The sequence below is a fragment of the Ornithorhynchus anatinus genome, chromosome X3 (genome assembly GCF_004115215.2).
Source record: "Ornithorhynchus anatinus isolate Pmale09 chromosome X3, mOrnAna1.pri.v4, whole genome shotgun sequence".
NCBI lineage: Eukaryota > Metazoa > Chordata > Mammalia > Monotremata > Ornithorhynchidae > Ornithorhynchus > Ornithorhynchus anatinus.
This window is the reverse complement of record NC_041751.1, coordinates 2913724-2933136: the sequence shown is the minus strand read 5'-3', so window position 1 is coordinate 2933136 and position 19413 is coordinate 2913724. Positions and strand designations below refer to the sequence as shown.

Sequence of the window (19413 nt, the reverse complement as noted above, 5' to 3'; positions counted from 1 at the left end):
CATTTTAGTCCATAGGTTCAACTTCTCTAGACCGTGATCTCGTTGTGGGCAGGAATGTGTTTTGCTTGTTGTTATATCGTGCTCTCCCAAGAGCTCAGTACAGTGCTTCACACTCAGCGAGAGCTCAATAAATACGATTGAACGAACGACTGAAGCCCTGCAGCTAGCGGATAGCAAAACTGGCTGATTGGATTTTCTTTATTCCAGCAAAACCGGCTGATTTGGAATTTCTTTACCCCACCCGTCCTCTGATGGAAGTGTTAATGAGCAGGGAAAACAAAAGAGGGAGGGTTTACAAGAAATAACCCGAAGGGTTCTCTACCTGATTAGCTGAACTGGCTGGGCTCGGCTGTTTCTGAGCAGTCATTTCAGGACGAACACGAGACGAAAAAGCAGAATTGAAAACAGCCCCCGGTGCTGCAAACGGTAAGGACGTTAGAAAAGGAAGGGAGGCAGCACCATCTGTCTTAGTGGATAGAGCACGGTCCTAGGAGTCTGTTCTACTGTGTGACCTTGGGCAAGTCACTTCACTCTCTGGGCCTCATCTGTAAAATGGGGCTAAAGAGTGTGAGGCCCCCTGGGGGACTGGGACTCTGTCAAGCCCTGCCCAGGGCCTAGAACGATGCTTGGCACATAAGAAGTGCCTGCCAGGTATCATAATGAGTATTTTTATAAGGGCCTAGGAGTCTGAGGACCTGCATTCTGACCCCGACCCTGTCGCTTGTCTGCCGTGGGACCTTGGGCGAGTCACTTCACTTCTCTGTGCCTCAGTTTCCTCAATTGCAAAACAGGGATACGATGCCTGCTCTTTGGCCCATGTGGGACGGGGACAGCATCTGGCCTGCTTATCCAGCCGGCGCTTAGAACAGTGCTTGACTCATAGTAAGCTCTCAACAAATACCACCGAAAACATAAATTCTTTACGTGTGCTCAGGGATGGAAAGTCCCATAGCAGTATCTTCGGGGCACTTGCGTTTCCTGTGTTTTCATCTCAGGTACTGAAATAGCTGTGCTCAAACCTTGCTCAAACCTGGCCTGAACCTCCTTTCTTTCCAGATCTTCTAGAACCCAGCTCTCCCCATTTTCCTGAAATCCCATCCCCTCCGGGGAAAACCTTCCTTCACGGTTTATTCTCCTCAACCACCACTTCGGCTCTCCTGCACCGGATCTGTTGAACTGTTTTGCTTTGAGGCTTTTCCGAAGTTGATGCCCGTAATATTGAAAGGTTCTTTTAAAATTCTCAAGAATTTGATCTTGTCTTGCCTATAGCGTCTTCCTCCTTCTCGGATGCTCAACTAAAAACCCTTAGAAATCACCACTGGTGATTTCAGTTTTTTTTTCCATTTCCACCCGTTGCACAGTGTTGACTGCTTCTGGTGAGGATCGTGGATGAGATGATCTGTTATATTTCAGTGTGCTGTAGAATCGGGCATTAAGAGTTTGATCAAACAGTTTTGGGCTGCTGAGATTCCCTGTCTTTTCTTGCTTTAGAAAACCGCTGTTATTTGTGAAGAGCATTCTAATTACAATTGGTTTTCTAAAAATCTAACAGCTTCCAGGAACAATTTTAAGACAGAAAGTAGCACTAAGGACAGTACACATCAGCTGGAACTTGGTCAAATAAAAGTATTTTCCAAGCGCTTAGTACAGTTCTCTGCACAGAGTGAGGGCTCAATAAATACAATGGAACGAATGAAATAAAAGTAAAGTGCCCAAATCTTTGTAAAGTGAAATCTTTGTATTTCACTTATCGGTCAAATCCCTTTGACTGATTTGAGTCAATCAGACGCAGAGTACTCTTCCAGAGGAGGTTTATGTCCTTAGTGCGTAAAGGATGCTGCTGAATGTGTTTCTGTATAATTTATCAGCTCACATACAATCTCCCAGCCATTGGTTAAGAACTTTTTTTTTTAGCAATAATTCATATTATGCCGTCATGGTGTTGCACGAGAAGTTCTTTGGTTGCTAGTTTTGGACCATATAAACAAACGATTGCCGAATTGTCCATTCCAAGCGCTTAGTACAGTGCTCTGCACATAGTAAGCTCTCAGTAAATACGACTGAATGAATGAAACGATTTCACAAATGTGTTGAGCTGCTTTCAAAGCAAGACTATGTAAAAAGAAACAGCTATTATTTATATTTGATTTTTTTTTTTCACAGTGGATTTCACAGTTAATGCTGGATTTGCGCCCTTTATCCCTCTAGACTCTAAACTCATCGTAGGCAGGTGATGCATCTACCCAACCCTGTTGTATCGGTTTCCCCCAAGTGCTTAGTACGGTGCTCAGCACGTAGTAAGCGCTCAATAAATACCATGGATCGATCGAGTGCCCCAACTACTGATAATCACCGTGGCATTGGTTAAGTGCTTACTATCAATCGATTAATTGGGAAGCAGCATGGCTCAGTGGGAAGAGGCCGGGCTTGGGAGTCAGAGGTCATGGGTTCTAATCCCGACTCTGCCCCTTGTCGGCTGTGTGACGTTGGGCAAGTCATTTCACTTCTCTGTACCTCAGTTCCCTCATCTGCAAAATGGGGATTAAGACGGTGAGGGACAACCTGATCCTCCCCAGCGCTTAGAACAGTGCTTTGCACATAGCAAGCGCTTACTAAACGCCATCATCGTTATTAATCAATCAATCGGGGGTATTAATTGAACGTTTACCGTATGCAGAACAGCGGGCTAAGTGCTTTTTATTCCTTCGGTCGTTTTTATTGAGCGTTTATGGTGTGAAGAGAGCGCTGTCGCGGGGAGGGAGCGTGCCTACCAGCTCCCTTGGATCATTCTCTGCCAAGCGCTCAGCACAGTGCTCTGCACACAGGAAGCGCTCAGTAAGTAGCACTGATTGATTCCCTGTTTTGCTCTGCCAGCTGTCTCCCCCGTTTCGATTGTGAGCCCGTTTTATTGGGCGGGGATTGTCCCTGTCTGTTGCCAAAATTGCCCCTGCAATGAAGATGCTCATTTGCATCTTCATCACCCTCTTAATTGCGCTAATGAGATGCGCATCCCCTTGACTGTGTTGGGCTCGACGATGTCTTGTTTTCGTTGTCTTCCCTTTGGCTTTGCCAGACCGTTGAGACCGTGAGCCCGTTACTGGGCAGGGACGGTCGCCATCCGGTGCCCAAGTGTGCAGTTCCAAGCGCTCAGCCCAGTGCTCTGCACACAGTAAGCGCTCAATGGATGAATGAATGAATGAATGAATGAATGAATGAATGAATGAATGAATACCCCCGTATCGGCCTTGCCGCGAAGGCAGCCGTTCGCCGAGCTCGCGGAGGCCCCGCCCCTAGCGACGCGCCGGGCCCCGCCCCTAGCGACGCCCCGTCCAATCACCGCCCGTCCCCGCCCCCCCCCGACGCGGGCCCCGCCCCCCCGCCCTGCCGGCCCCGCCCCCAGCCCTCGGGCCACGCTCATTCGCTGCCCCTGCGGCCGGCCCCGCCCCCTTTCCCTTCTCGCGCCGCTGGCCCCGCCCCCTCGCAGCCACCGCCTATGGGCACGCCCCTTTCCCCGCCTATTTGAATGGCCCCGCCCCCTTCTGCAGCCCCCAGCGGGCCCCGCCCCCTTGCAGCGGGAGCCTATGGTCACGCCCCCCTTCGCCCCTATTTGAATGACCCCGCCCCTCTCCCGCAGCTCCCGGAGGCCCCGCCCCCTTCGGGGCCCCGCCCCCTTCTGGCCCCGCCCCCCCTCGGGGCCCCGCCCCCCCTCGGGTCGGGCCCCCTCGGTGGCCCCGGTGGCTTCGGCGATGGCGAGCGCGGCTCCTTTCTTTGCGGTGCACGCGGTCCTGCGGGCGCGCTACGCCGCCGTCCTGCCGCTGCCCGACTTCGTGGGGGGCCTCCCCGGCGCCCCCCGGGGGCTGCTGCCGCTCGGGGATCCCGGGGACCCCGAGATCTTCCAAACCTTCCTGGCCCAGTGCGTCGTGTGCCTGCCCCGGGGAGCCCGCCCCCTCCCCGACCCGCTCACCTTCCGCCAGGTACCTCCGCCCCCTGCCCCCGGCCTCGCTGCACCCCAAAGATGCCACCCCCCCCCCCCCAGCCTTACGGGGCCCCCTCTTCCCGGCCTCGCCGCACCCCCAACTGCAGCCCCCCGACTCGCCAGGATCCCCTCTTCCCGGCCTCGCCGCCCCCCCAGCTGCATCCCCCCCAACTCGCCAGGATCCCCTCTTCCCGGCCTTGTTGCATCCCAGACGCCATCCCCCAACTTTCCGGGATCCCCTCTTCCCGGCCTTGTTGGATCCCAGACTCCATCCCCCAACTTTCCGGGATCCCCTCTTCCCGGCCTTGTTGCATCCCAGACTCCATCCCCCAACTTTCCGGGATCCTCTCTTCCCGGCCTTGTTGCATCCCAGACGCCATCCCCCAACTTTCCGGGATCCCCTCTTCCCGGCCTTGTTGCATCCCAGACTCCATCCCCCAACTTTCCGGGATCCTCTCTTCCCGGCCTTGTTGCATCCCAGACGCCATCCCCCAACTTTCCGAGATCCCCTCTTCCCGGCCTTGTTGCATCCCAGACTCCATCCCCCAACTTTCCGGGATCCTCTCTTCCCGGCCTTGTTGCACTCCAGATTGATTCCCCCCCCCCCCCGACTTTCCGGGATCCTCTCTTCCCGGCCTTGCTGCACCCCAGACCGCAGCTCCCGACTTTCCGGGATCCCCTCTTCCCGACTTCGCTGCCCCCCAGACCGCAGCTCCCGACTTTCCAGGATTCTCTCCTCCCGGCATTGCCGCACGCCAGGCTGCATCCCTCCGACTTTACAGGGTCCCCTCCCCCCCCCCCCCCGGCATTGCCGCACTCCACATTGCCCCCCACTTTTCGAGGCCTACTCCCTCCGGCATCGCTGCTCGTCGTGGCCGGGGAATGGGTCTACCAACTCTGCTACGCCCCGAGCTCTAGACTGTGACCTCGTTGTGGGCAGGGAATGCGACTGTTTATTGTTCCATTGAACTCTCCCAAGCGCTTAGTCCAGAGCTTTGCACACGGTAAGCGCTCAATAAATGCGATTGGATTGCATCGGATTCAGTTTTCAAGGTCCCCTCTCCCGGCACCGCTGCTTGTCGTGGCCAGGGAGCGGATCTGCCGACTCTGTCACGGCTCAAACTCTAGACTGTAAGCTCGTTATGGGCAGGGAGTGCGTCTCTGTGTTCCATTGTCCTCTCCCAAGCGCTTAGTACAGTGCTGTGCACGCATTAAGCGCTCAGTGAATAGGATCCAGTCGAATCGAATTGAATTTTCAGGGTCCCCTCCCTCTGACGTGGCTGTTGGTTGAGGCCAGGGAATGTGTCTACCGACTCTGTTACAGCTCCTTCTCCGGACTGTAAACTCGCCGTGGGCAGGGAATGCCTCTCTTCGTTGTTCTAGTGTCCTCTCCCCAGCGCTCGGTACAGTGCTTGGCCCGCGGGAAGTGCTCGGCGAATTCGATCCGGCTGGATCGGATTCGGTTTTCGAGGGCGCTGCCGCCCGTTGTGGCCAGGGAACGCGTCTACCCACTCGGCTACCGCTTATCCTTCGGACCGTAAACTTGTCGTGGGCGGGGAATGCCTCTCCGTTGTTCTACTGCCCTCTCCCAAGCGCTCGGTACGGTGCTTTGCACCAGTAAGCGCTCGGTAAATACGACCGATTGCTCCAGACCGTCCCCCCTCCGCTTCGGAATCCCCTCCGGCCGGTAGTTTCCGTTGCCCCGATGGCCTCCCCTCACCTGGTTCGTTCACTCATTCATTCAGTCGTATTTATTGGGCGCTTACGGCGTGCAGAGCATTGTACCGAGTGCTTGGAAAGCGTAATTCGGCGACAGAGGGAGACAGTCCCCGCCCGCAGACGGGCTCGCCGTCCAGAAGGGGTTAGCCGCCCCCCACGTTCTCCACCCGCACGGACCGCACACCCCAACCCGTCCAAGCCCCTGGGCGGAACCCAGGGGTCAAAGACAGCGGGGGGATGGCGACACAAGATGACTCCGAGCGTTTCTCTTTGCCTCTTCCAGCTGTCGAGCCAGAAGGAGATTGTGGCTCGGATCGTTCAGCGCATCTGCGAGAAGGGGAAGAAGAACGTGCTGGCGTTCGGGTACACCTTGTTGGACGAGAACAGCAGGTCAGAGCCGGTGGTGTTCACGTCCAACGTCTGCAACTACCTCCCCAACATCTCCACGGAAAGCGTCAGGACAAGCATCCTCTGGGAGATGCTGTTCAGCCGGGTCGGGGACGACGTGATAATGTATTTGCTGGAACACTGTGCCCTGTTTATGCTGGTGCCACCCAACTGCTCTTATCAGATCTGCGGGCAGCCCATCTACGAACTCCCGCCGACGGACTCCTCCCCTCCCCGCCCCTCCTCCCCTCGGTTCTTCCGACAGAGAGCCTCCAACCGGAGGCGCGACGTCCTCTCGGAGTACGTCAGGGAGAAGATTCGTCTTCACGGGAGACGCGGGGAGCAGTCGGATCGGAAGCGGAGGAAACGCCGAGTCGGTGAGCGCGAGAGCGGAGCCGGGGGCCGTAGGGAAACCCGTCTGCCGTCCAGACGCACGAACCCGGGTGGGCGTGAAAGGGACCGCCCCGTCACCGACGGGCCGAGAAAGCGGCCGGACCCCGGGCTCGCTCCCCGGGCCGCCAAGCGATACCTCGAAAAGGACGAAAGGGGGACCTCCGGCAAGAGGCGGAAAGGGGCGGTTCTCGCCGGCCGGGACGGGGGCCCGGACCCAGGGTCGCCCAGCCCCGCCACGCCCACGAGGGAGGTCCGGCCGGAAGCTCCGGGGTCTGAGGCGTCGGAGGCCTCCCGGGGTCTGCTCCAAATGCAGTCGGTTCCCGGGGGCCGCCGGGACCGGGAAGATTCCAGAATTCCATCAGATCCGCCATTCCCCGAGCGGGTCCGAGGGAACTTAGTCCGGCCGGGGCCTCGGGTTCCAAAAACCCGAGGTCTGGAGGCCCCATCCCAGCCCGGGAGTACGGGATCGGCTCCCCCAGGATGGTCTTCCCCCGCCCGCTCCCCTCGGGAGGAAGAAAGCCCGAGATCGGGAGCCGGGGAACAGACCCCCGGCCGCGGGCCTCCGGGTTCAGTTCCGGAGAGTTCCCGGGCAGCCTGCCGCCCTGGAGTCTTCATCGACAGGAAGCGCCTCCTGTATTCCTCCAGGGACCTGAAGGAACGTTTACCACGGTCCTTTCCGCTGAATCGCCTGCGGGGCGACCCGGCCGGGGGACGAGGCTTGGTGGAGGCCATATTCTTGGCCGGGAGCCTCCGGGAGGGGAGACGAGACCCGGCCGGTCGGAGGCTCGGCCGGAAGAAGCGGCGGCTCCCCGGACGCTACTGGCGGATGAGGCACGTGTTCCGGGAGCTGTTGCAGAATCACGGGAGGTGCCCCTACGGCGTCCTGTTGAGGAAGAGCTGCCCAGTCCGGGTCGGGGCGGCCGAGCCGGCCGCGGGCACCGGGCCTCCCGGCGGGCCGGCCGGCGTCTCCCTCCGGTCGGCCGGCCGGGCCGGAGGAAGACGGACGGCGTCGCCGGCCGGCGGCTCCCCCGAGGGCTCCCGCCGCGCCGGGGCCGTCTCCCCGACGGCGTCTCCGGGGGCCGGGTGGGGCGTCCACGACCTCCTCCGGCAGCACAGCAGCTCCTGGCGGGTGTACGGTTTCGTGAGGGAGTGCCTGCTCCGCGTGGTGCCTGCCGAGCTCTGGGGGTCCAGCCACAACAAATGCCGCTTCCTCAGGAACGTCAAGGCCTTCTTGGCCCTGGGGAAGTTCGACAAGTTTTCCCTGCGGGAGCTGAGGTGGAAGATGAGAGTCTCGGACTGTGCCTGGCTTCGGTCCGGCCGAGGTAGCGGGCGGCCGTCGATCGATCGGGGGGAATCTATCGAGCGTTGCTGTGTGCTCGGGAGACCGGAAGCTCGTCGTGGCAGGGAATGTGTCTCTTTATCGTGATATTGTACTCTCTCAAGCGCTTCGTATAGTGCTCTGCACACAGTAAGCGCTTAATAAAAGCAATCGAATAAAACGAAACCAATGCAGAGCACTGTACCGAGCTCTTGAGGGAGCGCGGTACAGCAGATGTAACAGACACGTTCTCTGCCCGTAACGGGCTGCCAGTCTAGAGGGGGAGGAAGAGAGGAATGCGGAGATGTGTTCGGAAGGGATGGGAGGGTGAGGGCCAGATTCCGGTTAATCGATTAGCAAATGCTTAGCGTCACCTCTCCGACCGAACGCCTCCCCACGTTTCAGGCTTCTCCGGCGTGGGAAGCGGCGTGGCTTAGTGGAAAGAGCACGGGCTCGGGAGTAAGAGGACGTGATTTCTCATCCCGACTCTGTCACTTGTGGCTGCGTGACCTAGGGCAAGCTGCTTAACCTCTCTGTGCCTCAGTTACCTCATCTGTAAAATGGAGATGAAGACTGTGAGCCCTCTGTGGGACAACCCGATTCACTTGTATCTACCCCAGCACTTAGAACAGTGCTTGGCACATAGTAAGTACTTAACAAATACCGTCATCATTATTATCATTATTATTGATCCTGGCTCTGCCATGTCTCTGCTGTGGGACCTTGGGCAAGTGACTTCCACCTTGGGCAAGTGACTTCACTTTTCTGGGCCTCAGTCGCAAAGCAGGAATTCGATAGCTGGTTTCCTCCTGCAAGACGGGGACTGCGTCGGTCGTATTTATTGAGCGCTTACTGTGGGCAGAGCACTGTACTAAGTGCCTGGGAGAGTGCAGTATAACGGACACATTTCCTGCCCACAACGAGCTCAGTCTACAAGGTGCGACAGACGTTAATATAAATAAATGAGTTACAGATATGGACGTAAGTGCTGTGGGGCCGGGGAGGGGGGATGAATGAAAGGGAGCGAGTCAGGGCGACACAAGAGCGGAAGGAAAGGAAAAGGAGACGTGCCTTCAGAGCAGCAGCGTGGCTCAGTGGAAAGAGCACGGGCTTTGAAGTCAGAGGTCATGAGTTCGAATCCCAGCTCTGCCACTGGTCAGCTGTGTGACGGTGGGCAAGTCACTTAACTTCTCTGGGCCTCAGTTCCCTCATCTGTAAAACGGGGATTAAGACTGTGAGCCCCACGTGGGACCTCCTGATTCCCCTGCGTCTACCCCAGCGCTTAGAGCAGTGCTCGGCACATAGTAAGCGCCTAACAAATACCAACATTATTATTCAGTAAGGCTTTGAAGCGGGGGAAGAGTCATCGTCGGATAGGAAGAGGGAGGATGATACAGGCTAGAAGCGGGATGTGAGCGGGAGGGCGGCGATGAGACGGACGAGATGGAGGTACAGTGGGTAGGGTGGCATTAGAGGATCCAAGGGTGCGGGCCGAGTTGCGGTAGGAGAGTAGCGAGGAGAGGAGGGAGGGGGCAAGGTGACCTTGTCCGACCTGATTATCGTATAATGAATCGGCGCTTAGAACGGTGCTCGGTCCAGCGTTTAACAATCGATAGTACACAAATATCACACTTATTTCTATTATCATTCTTACCGACGCCAGAGCAGATCTCCTGCGAAAGGAGAGTTGTGCCAAGGGCGGGACGGATCCCGACTGGGGGCGGCCGCCGCCATCTAGGAACTCTGTGCTTCCGTTTCTGCCCGTTCCAGGGGATCACTCCGTCCCAGCGTCGGAACACCGGTTCCGGGAGGAGATCCTAGCCAAGTTCCTCCACTGGCTAATGAGGGCCTACGTGGTGGAGCTGCTCCGAGCCTTCTTCTACGTCACCGAGACCATGTTTCAGAAGAATCTGCTTTTCTTCTACCGAAAATGCGTTTGGAACAGGTTGCAAGCCATTGGAATTAGGTACTTTGACGGCCTAGAGGGCACGGTGGGAAAATGAGAGCTACGTGCATTGAGCTAAATGCCACGTGCGTTCGGAGTGCCCCTCTCAGGGTCGCACCTGGAGAGTTTCCAGTACTCTACCGGTCCCGACTACAAGAGGGAGAGTCGAGCAGAGACCCGCCCATTCCATTCCTAGCTCGGCCAGTGGCTAGCGAGTGGAAGACAATCTGCTACAAGTCAAAACTCACCTGTGCCGGGCAGCAGCGGCCCGGGAGAGAGTCGAGCCCGGAGACTCGGGTTTACTGCGTGGAAGGAGGCCGTGGTAAACCACTTCCGTATTTTTATCAAGAAAACTCTACGGATCCACTCCCAGACCGATTGCCGATGGCGGCGGGGCGTTCTGGGAGAGACGTGTCCAAGACGTCGCTAAGGGTCGGACACGACAGCAAAAGGCTACAACGATCCAGAGAGACCCAACCGATCGGTCATTCAATCATTAGGATTTATCAAACACTCTATGTAGGGCACTGTAGTGAGCATGTGGCAGTCGGTCTTATTTACTGAGCACTTATTGTGTGTAGAGCACTGTACTAGGCGCTTGGGAGAGTACAATATAGCAATATAACAGACACATTCCCTACCCACATAAGAGTACAGTCTAGAGGAGAGTACAATAGCTTTAGTAGGCACAATCCCTGTCTACGATCGATCGATCAAGCGATGGTATGTATCGAGTGTTTACGGTGTGCAGAGCATTGTACTAAGCGCTTGGGAGACTACAATCCATCAGAGTTGGTCAGCGCATTCCCTGTCCACAGTGAGCTTCAGTCTAGCAGGGGAGGCGGGCATGGAAATTAAGGACTGGAAGGGGAAACAACAGTGTTTAAAAGGTGTGGACATAAGTGTTCGGTCGTATTTAATGAGCACTTATTGTGCGCAGAGCGCTGTACTGAGCACTTGGGAGGGTTACTACTGTTCTAAACACTGGGCGGGCAGGAGGGTGTTCCTCAAGGTTCAGGTCACCGCATGGGGAGGCCATGGGGAGTCAGGTGCCCCGAGGTCAGCTCCACCCTGGCACGGTAGCCACCACTCGTCTGCAGAAGAATCCTCTCAGTGAGCTTCCCTTGAGGGTTCCTTGAGGGACCCGAGACTTGACAGGCATCTCCATAAGACCCCGAGCTTGGCAGTTCCCCCCCCAAAACCAGCCCCCTGCCCCAAACCAACAAAGCAAGATGAGGCTTTACTTCTTCCAGCTCCATTTATTCAGTTATTCTGGAACTTGGTGGGGATGGCACAGGTTCCCTTTAATCCTGTGGCTGCTAAAGTGCTGGAACCACTGCTCAGAAGGCAGAGAACCGAATCTGAGGAAAACAGAAACCTCGACCCCCTGATTGTTCTCCGTTCATCCTGAGCCGGGGCAAGTTTTATGCCCAAGCTTTACGTAGGGTCTCCTCAGTGAGGCGAAGAGTGAGTGAGAAGCCGGAGAACAGCAGATTGTGTTTTGGTGCCGTGTTGCCGTTCCAGCCGAAGTGTTTGAAGCGGAAATCTGATCTCTGTTTTGATCAAGCTAAGGAAAAGCTCCAAATTCCTCCTACGTTATTGATATCGGATTATCTTCAAGTTCTGTGAATCTGCTTGCTTCATTTGTTTGGGCTGGTTTTGTGGGGCGGTGTTATTCTCAGAGATTCATTTCAGAGGGCAGATTTAATGCTTTTTTTCTCTTTCAGAAACCACTTGGCCAAGGTGCAGCTTCAAGCAATATCTGAAAAGGAAATTAAAGAAAACCTGTCCAAAAAATATGTTCCCGTGGTATCCAAACTCCGGTTCATCCCCAAATCCAACGGACTGCGGCCGATTGTGAATGCAGACACCATCGCCGGAGCAAAGTTATTCCCAAAAGAAAGCAGAGATAAGAAGGTCGCTGTTCTCTGCTTATTTTGAGCCTGGGTATTTTTTATTCAAAGGCCATGGGTAGGATCTCGTGAGAGTGCCGAGAGTAACTGAAAAGTGGTAGGGCAAAAATATATATATATATATATATGTATATAAACACACACACATACATGTACATATATAGATACAGATATGTATAGATTTCCTAAAGGACTTCTGGCATTCTTCCGAAAATAAGTGATAAAGGGGATTTGGCCCTAGGTCCAGAAAAGAAGAATTTTTAATAATGATGGTATTGATTACGCACTTACTACGTGCCAAATACTGTGCTAAGCCCTAGGATTCATTCGTTCACTCGTATTTATTGAGCGCTTACTGTGGGCAGAACACTGCACCAAGCGCTTGGAAAGTACAATTCGGGAACAGATAGAAACAATCCCTACCTAACAACGGGCTCACAGCCTAGAAGGGGGAAGAGAGACAACAAAACAAAAAAGTAGACAGGCATCAATACCATCTGAATAGATAAATAGAATTATAGATATATGCACATCATTAATAAAATAGACAAATATGTACAAATATACACAGGTGCTGTGGGGTCGGGGGGGGGGGGGGTAGAGCGAAGGGAGAGAGTCGGGGCAATGGGAAGGAGGAGTAGAGGAAAATGGGCTCAGTCTGGGAAGGCCTCTTGGAGGAGGTGAGCTCTCAGTAGGGCTTTGAAGGGGGAAGAGAGCAGTGAAATGTATTGAGTGCTCACCGTGCAGAGCACTGTAGTATGCACGTGGAAAGATGTAATAGAAGAAGTAGACACGATCCCTGCTCTTCAAGGAACTTACAGTCCAGCGGAAGGGGAGTAGATATTAAAATAAATAAAGATAATCAAAGGGGTCACTGTCCCTGTCGCTTTAGGCTCCCGGCCCAAGAGACCGGGGAGAACAGCGTGGCTTAGTGGGGAGAGCACGGGCTTGGGAGTCAGGTCGTGGGTTCTAATCCCGGCTCCACCACTTCACAGCTGTATGACTTTGGGCAAGTCACTGAACTTCTCTGTGCCTCATTGACCTCATCTGTAAAATGGGGATTAAGACAGTGAGCCCCACGTGGGACAAGCTGATTCCCTTGTATCTCCCTCCGAGCTTAGAACAGTGCTTGGTACATAGTAAGGGCTTAACAAATACCATCATTATTTAACAGGTATTTTTCCTCCCCGTATTTTGCAGACGAGGAAACGGGCACAGTGACTTGCCCGAGCTCATTCAGCAGAGAGGTTGGCAGAACTTGCTTCCCAACTTGGCGTCCTGTGTTCTTTTCACTAGGCCAGTCTATTGCTGGCTGTGTCGTCACGAGTGGAATCTGGTACCCTTAGAAATTCAGGGCCTCCATCCTCTCGCTTCGGTCTTCCCTCTTCAGCCCGTTGTTTCCCAGAGACCCAGGTTAATTTTGTAGCTAATTGTAATGAGAAGCAGCCTGGCTCAGTGGTTAGAGCACAGAGCTGGAAGTCAGAAGGACCTAGTAGGTCTAATCCCGGCTCTGCCACTTGTCTGCCGGGTGACCTTGGGCAAGTCACTTCACTTCTCTGGGTTTCAGTTACCTCCTCTGGAAAACGGGTTTTAAGACTGTGAGTCCCACATGGGACGTGGACTGTGTCCAAACAGATCTACCCCAGGACTTAAAACAGCACTGGGCACATAGAAACGCTTAACAAAGACTATAAAAATATTCTAGTTAATGCTCTTCCGAAGAGAGTTAACTTTTATGAGCAATGGGTTTTGAGTCAATTGCTGCCATTGACTGTAGCCGGTTCTTTACGGGTAATTGAAGATTAGCTCGGTGGCAAGATTCGGCTGAAGTGGCCTCTGTGATCGTTTCTTTTCAGGTTCAGTATTTCAACACCCAACTGAAAAACCTATTTAGTGTTCTGAATTACGAGCGCACGCTACACCCACATCTGCTGGGGGCCTCCATGTTTGGGATCGATGACATTTATAAGGCATGGCGGCAGTTTGTGCTCAGAGTTCTGACGTCTAAGGATAAAGAACGCAGATTTTATTTTGTGAAGGTGAGTGTGACAGAGCTCTGCTTCTTTCTCCCTAATGCTGCTTGCTCGAGAGAGAAAGAGCAACAGGGCTTGAAGACTTAAAATAAAAAGAGGCAACAAAGAGAATGCAGCATGTGGGCCCATGCACAGCCGGAAAAGTTTGGGGTCCTGGAGGGCCACAAGCTGAGAAGAGAGGTCTCCTTTGGAGGAAAGAGATTTGTGCTAACGGTTTCCGTTTGTAGAGTCACCAGTCCAGCCATCGGAAGGGAGGCATAACGGTTTCAGAGGTCCCTCATCTGAAGAGTCAGTGTGACCCCAAGGCCAACAGCCAGTGGAAAGGGAAGACCCAGGAGAGGGGATAGTGGGATTTTGAGCGGAGGGCGCAGCTCTCCCTGTTTTGCAGTGTGATGGCCGATTCTGACCACCTTTTCCCACTCGCCCGAATCTGGACATTTGGTTTATTTAATTTAAAGAATAGACTACCAGCTCTCCTGTGTGATTCAGGTGAGTCACCTCCCTGGAGGCAGGGGCTGCTCCAAATGACCTCTTGAGTTCATCGATTCATTCACTTGTATTTATTAAGCGCTTACTGTATTCAGAGCACTGTACTAAGCGCTTGGGAAAGTACAGTACAACAATAAACAGTGACATTCCTTGCCCACAATGAGCACTAAGCTACACCGCTTCCTTAGATTCTAGATAAACAGATTGGAGATGGATGACCCCATCCCATACGGGGAGGCAAAAAATCCCTCATTTTTTCCCTTCCAGGACTCCACTGTCCCTTCCATAGCCTGTACCGACCTCTTGGCCCTGAAACCGTCACGTCCCCTGGGGAATCTATGGTGCGTTCGATGATATTTATCTCTCTTCTCGCGTAGGCCGACGTGACCGGGGCTTATGACACCATTCCTCACGACAAGCTTGTCGAAGTGATCTCAAGAATCTTGAAGCCCGAAGACGAGACCGTCTATTGCATCCAGCGTTATGCCGTGATCCAGAAAACGGCCAAAGGCTCCGTTCGGAAAACCTTTAGGAGACATGTATGATTTGCCGTGAACCCTCCCGCTTTCTGAAATTTTCTATCCTCCTGTTCAGACCCTTCTGCTTGAAGAGAACATGGAACTAGACCTAGTGTTTTCAGGCCCTGCATGTTGAGAGTTGTTGAGTATCTTCCTTGGTGGTTCTTCTGCCCTTCTGACCTGGGGTAGAGTTCAGCCTATCAGCCATATGGATTGGGCATTCATAACCACATCCTTTGGTTATAAATGCCCAATCCACACCAGTGATAGACTGAACTCTGCCCAAAGAATGTGGTCGATGTGATTCTCTCCCTCAGTCCCTGGCTACTCAGTTGGAGCTTCTTCCATCCTCGGGGATTCTGGGCATGAAGTCCTAAGACCACAGGAGTGGGCAGGGGCACAGTGGGGTTTAGAACCTGGGTCTTCTGACTTACAAACCTATGCCCTTTCCACTAAGCCCACGAGTCAGGGCTTACCGTGTGCAGAACACTGTGCTTGGGAGAGTACATTGTAGCAATAAATAGACATATTCCCTGTCCACAGCGAGCTTACAGTCTAGAGGACTGTAAGAGAACTAACACCGAGAGAAGTAGCATGGCCTAATGGAAAGAACCGGGCCCTGGGGGACAGAGGACCTGAGTTCTAATCCCGTCTCTCCCAGTTCCCTGCTGTGTGAACTTGGGCAAGTTGCTTCACTTCTCTGTGCCTCAGTTCCCTCATTCGTATAACGGGGATTAAGACTGTGAGTCCCATGTGGGACGGGGACTGTGTGCCGCCTAATTAGTTTCCATCTACTACAGCGCTTAGTACAGTGCCCGGCACATAGGAAACGCCTCACAAATACCATAAAAAAAAGCCCCACCGCCTCCCTAATTATGTCATTCATTTAATCATATTTACTGAGCGCTTACTGTGTGCAGACCACTGTACTAAGAGCTTGGAAAGTACAATTCAGGAACAGAGACAATCCCTGCCTATAACGGGCTCACAGTCTAGAAGCGGGGAGACAGACATCAAAACAAGTAAGCAGGCATCAGTAGCAGCAACATAAATAAATAAAATTATATATACACACCCAAACAAGTAAACGGTCATTAATTATAAATAAATAGAATTATAGATATGTACATATAGACACGAGTGCTGTGGGGCGGGGAAGGGGGGATAGAGCAAAGAGGGGAGTCAGGATGATGGGGAGAGGAGGGAGAGTTGAGGAAAGAAGTCCTGTTATGGTGTCCCGGCCCCACCGGTTTCCTGAGAGTTTCAAGGCAGTTGACTTCTGAAGACCACCTGTAGACCTTTCAGGGGCAATTTCTCACACGATGAGTCTCTCGCCCTCCTCTCTTCCTAGGTTTCCACGTTGAAGGACTTCCCGCCCTCCATGAAGCAGTTTGTGTCCCATTTACAGGAGACCACGTCTCTCCAGAACGCCGTCGTCGTTCAGCAGGTAGCCGCTGGCCCCTGGGTGGGAGCGTGCTTCGGCCGGGAGGTGGGCGATCCCCTCCGGGCAAGGACTCGCCACAGCTCCGACATTTGCTCTCCCCTTCCTGGTTGACCAAGCTGGCCGCGGCCCCGCTGAGATGGAGGGGTGTAATTTATTGATTTCTATTAATGTCCGTCTCCCCCTCTGGACTGTAAGCTCGCTGCGGGCAGGGAATTTGTCTGTTTATTGTTATAGCGTACTCTCCCAAGTGCTAGTACGGTGCTCTGCACACGGTAAGCGCTCAACAAATAAAATGAAGGAATAATTTGGGCACACCTGTCCAACAGCTTCTTGCTGGTGGGGACAAGGCTGGGAGGAGTCTTTCTACTTAGAGTTCATCTACACAGCACATTTTGATGTACATATCCATCGTTTATTTTAACGCTTGCCTCCCCCCTCTAGACTGTAGTGGCTCATTTCTGAAGAAAAAGAGGCTGGGGCCTAGGAGTCAGAAGGACCGGGGTTTTAATCGCGGCTCCGCCACTTATCTGCTGTGTGACCTCGGGTAAATCACTTCACTTCTCTGTGCCCCCGTTCCCTCATGTGTAAAATGGGGATTAAGACTGTGAGCCCCCTGTGGGATAGGGACTGTGTCCAACCTGATTACCTTGTATCTATCCCAGCTCTTAGTACAATGCCTGGCACATCGTAAGCGCTTAACAGATACCATAAAAAAGAGAAATAGAAACCTCAAAAATTCTCAGACGTGGAAGTGGCAGGAAGTATCTCCCTCTGTCCACCCCAGCCTGGATCTGTATGGTTCCAGCCTTGCCTCTCTCCCGTGACTCTGGGCTCTGCCCTTGGCCTCTGACTCTTCCGTTTTGTCTTTTTAAGAGCTCCTCTCTCAACGAGACCAGCACCAGCCTCTTCGCTTTCTTTCGGCACATGATTCAGCACAACATCCTGAAGATAAGAAACAGGTAAGTTGCCACCCAACTAATCCGGTCGGGGGGTACAGGGGCACTTGCCAATCTGTCGGTTGGGCCGAAGAGAGGTCCCCTGTGGGGGAATGATGCCCGCCCCCCCCAATCCGGAGTTCGGGGGTGAGGCCCGAGGTGGAAGGGAACTGGTACCTGTGCCAGAGGCGGCCCTCCAACCAACCAGCGGGCACGGCCCTCTCGCCCTCAGCTCAGGCCCCGAGGCTATGCTAGTTTTGTTTTTTATGGTATTTGTTCAGCGCTTTCTATGCGCCAGGCACTGTATGTACTAAGCCCCCCGGGAAGATTCAAGCTAATCGGGTTGGACACGGTCCATGCCCCTTCGTGTCCGTGAGGCACAGAGAAGTGAAGCCACTTGCCCAAAGTCACACAGCAGGCAAGTGGCAGAGCTGGGATTAGAAACCATGGGCTTCTGACTCTCAGGCCCGGACTCTATCCACCAGACCTCGCTGCTCCCTTTAAGGTCCTGATTCTAAATCCCACGTTTCCTTTTTCAGTTATGAGTTTTTCCTTAATTACCTGCAATTTCTGTAACGCCATCAGGCCACAGGCTCAAAGAGCCGGACTGTGTCCAATCCGATCAGTTTGTATCTACCCTGGCACTTAGTACAGTGCCGTGGCGTATAGTAAGCACTTAACAAATGCCATAAAAAAAAAAAAAAAAGAAGGACCCCCGTTGGGTTCAGTTGTGAGACGTTTCCAGGTCTACGGGTTGGGAACTGCAGATGCCGGGCAAATTTGGGGTGCAGAGGCCCACTTCCAGTGCCAGCTTTGACCTTGGTGAAGTGCCCGTCCTCATGATTTCCTGACCTCTAGACTGTAAGCTCATTGTGGGCGGGGATATGTCTGTTTATTGTTGTAGTGCACTCTCCCCAGCGCTTAGTACAGTGCTCTGCCCACAGTAACCGCTCAATAAATACGATTGAATGAATGACTGTCTGACCGTCCTCCCACAGGTATTACGTCCAACGCCGAGGGATTCCACAGGGCTCCATTCTGTCCACGCTGCTCTGCAGCCTGTGCTACGGAGACATGGAAAACCGTCTGTTCCCCGGGATCCAGCAGGATGGGTAAAAATGTCCCGCTCCTTCAGGAAACTTCTCGCTTAGGTTCTCCCAAGTTGTGGAGAGAACCTATCCAGTAAGGGAAGCAGCGTGGCGTAGTGGCTAGAGCGTGAGTTCTGATCCCGGCTCTGCCACTTCTCTGCTGCCTGACCTTGGGCAAGTTACTTCACTACTCTGGGTGTCAGTTACCTCATCTGGAAAATGGGAATTATAATAATAATAAAATTGTGGTATTTGTTAAGCGCTTACTATGTGCCGACCACTGTTCTAAGCACTGGGGTAGATACAAGCTGAGCAGGTTGTCCCATGTGGGGCTCACAATCTTCATCCCCTTTTTACAGATGAGGTAACTGAGGCACAGAGAAGTGAAGTGCCTTGCCTAAAGTCACACAGGAGACAAGTGGCGGAGCTGGGATTAGAACCCACGACCTCTGACTCCCAAGCCTGGGCTCTTTCCACTAAGCCACGCTGCTTCTCTATTTGAGAAGGAAGGAATTGAGACTGTGAGCCCCCCGTGGGACGGGGACTGTCTGACCTGATTTGCTTGTATCCACCACAGTCCTTGACACATAGAAAGCGGGTAACAAATACCACAACAATAATAATAAATTATTATTATATTATAATATATTATATTAAGTAATATAATATAATAGATGTTATATATTATTAATATAATGGAAGCTTGGGTTTCTGGTGTTTTACCAAGCCAGTAACTTCAGGAACCAAGCACCTCCATCTTGACTGATCGGTCCCTTCCGGGATCCCTCCAGTCCCTCCCGAACGTGGCTGACTGCTCCCCGTGGAGGGAGGCAACGGTCGGTAAAAGTCAGGCTCGATGCTGCTCCCCTGGCTTTAACTTACCTTCTCTGTGCCTCAGTTTCCTCACCTCTAAAATCAGGATTCAATATCTATCCTCCCACCCACTTAGACAGTGAGCCCCATGTGGGCCAGGGACTGTATCCGACCCGATTCAGATGCGTCTGCCCCGGGGCGTAGAACAGTGCTTGCCATTTGATACATACTTGCCAGATACGATTTTTAAAAAAAGTATTCTCATTTTACGGAAGAGGACACTGAGGCAAAGAGAAAGGAAACGACTAGCCCGGGGTCACGCGGCAGACAAGGGGCAGGACCGGGATTAGAACCTAGGTCTTCCTGACTCCCAGGCCCGTGTTCTGTGCATTGGGCCACACTGCTTCTCGTTGTGCCCTTATTGTGGGCAGAGCGCTAAACT

The 19413-nt window shown here is 53.4% G+C and overlaps 1 protein-coding gene and 1 non-coding gene across 2 annotated transcripts in view; both read left to right on the top strand.

The window, feature by feature from the left end:
- The first annotated feature begins 3744 nt into the window (after nt 1-3744).
- The window catches only part of TERT (telomerase reverse transcriptase), a 28279-nt gene continuing 12610 nt past the window's right edge, over nt 3745-19413 (top strand). Inside the window, exons 1-9 of the mRNA NM_001282465.1 lie at nt 3745-3974; nt 5979-7797; nt 9564-9759; nt 11466-11655; nt 13508-13690; nt 14551-14712; nt 16043-16138; nt 17009-17094; nt 18069-18182. Coding sequence (NP_001269394.1) covers nt 3747-3974; nt 5979-7797; nt 9564-9759; nt 11466-11655; nt 13508-13690; nt 14551-14712; nt 16043-16138; nt 17009-17094; nt 18069-18182 — 3074 coding nt within the window. The 5' untranslated portion in view covers nt 3745-3746. The remainder of the gene's footprint in view (nt 3975-5978; nt 7798-9563; nt 9760-11465; nt 11656-13507; nt 13691-14550; nt 14713-16042; nt 16139-17008; nt 17095-18068; nt 18183-19413) is intronic.
- LOC114807744 lies at nt 9839-9976 on the top strand. The gene has a single exon (XR_003755819.1). It is a non-coding gene; the product is annotated as a small nucleolar RNA SNORA7 (small nucleolar RNA).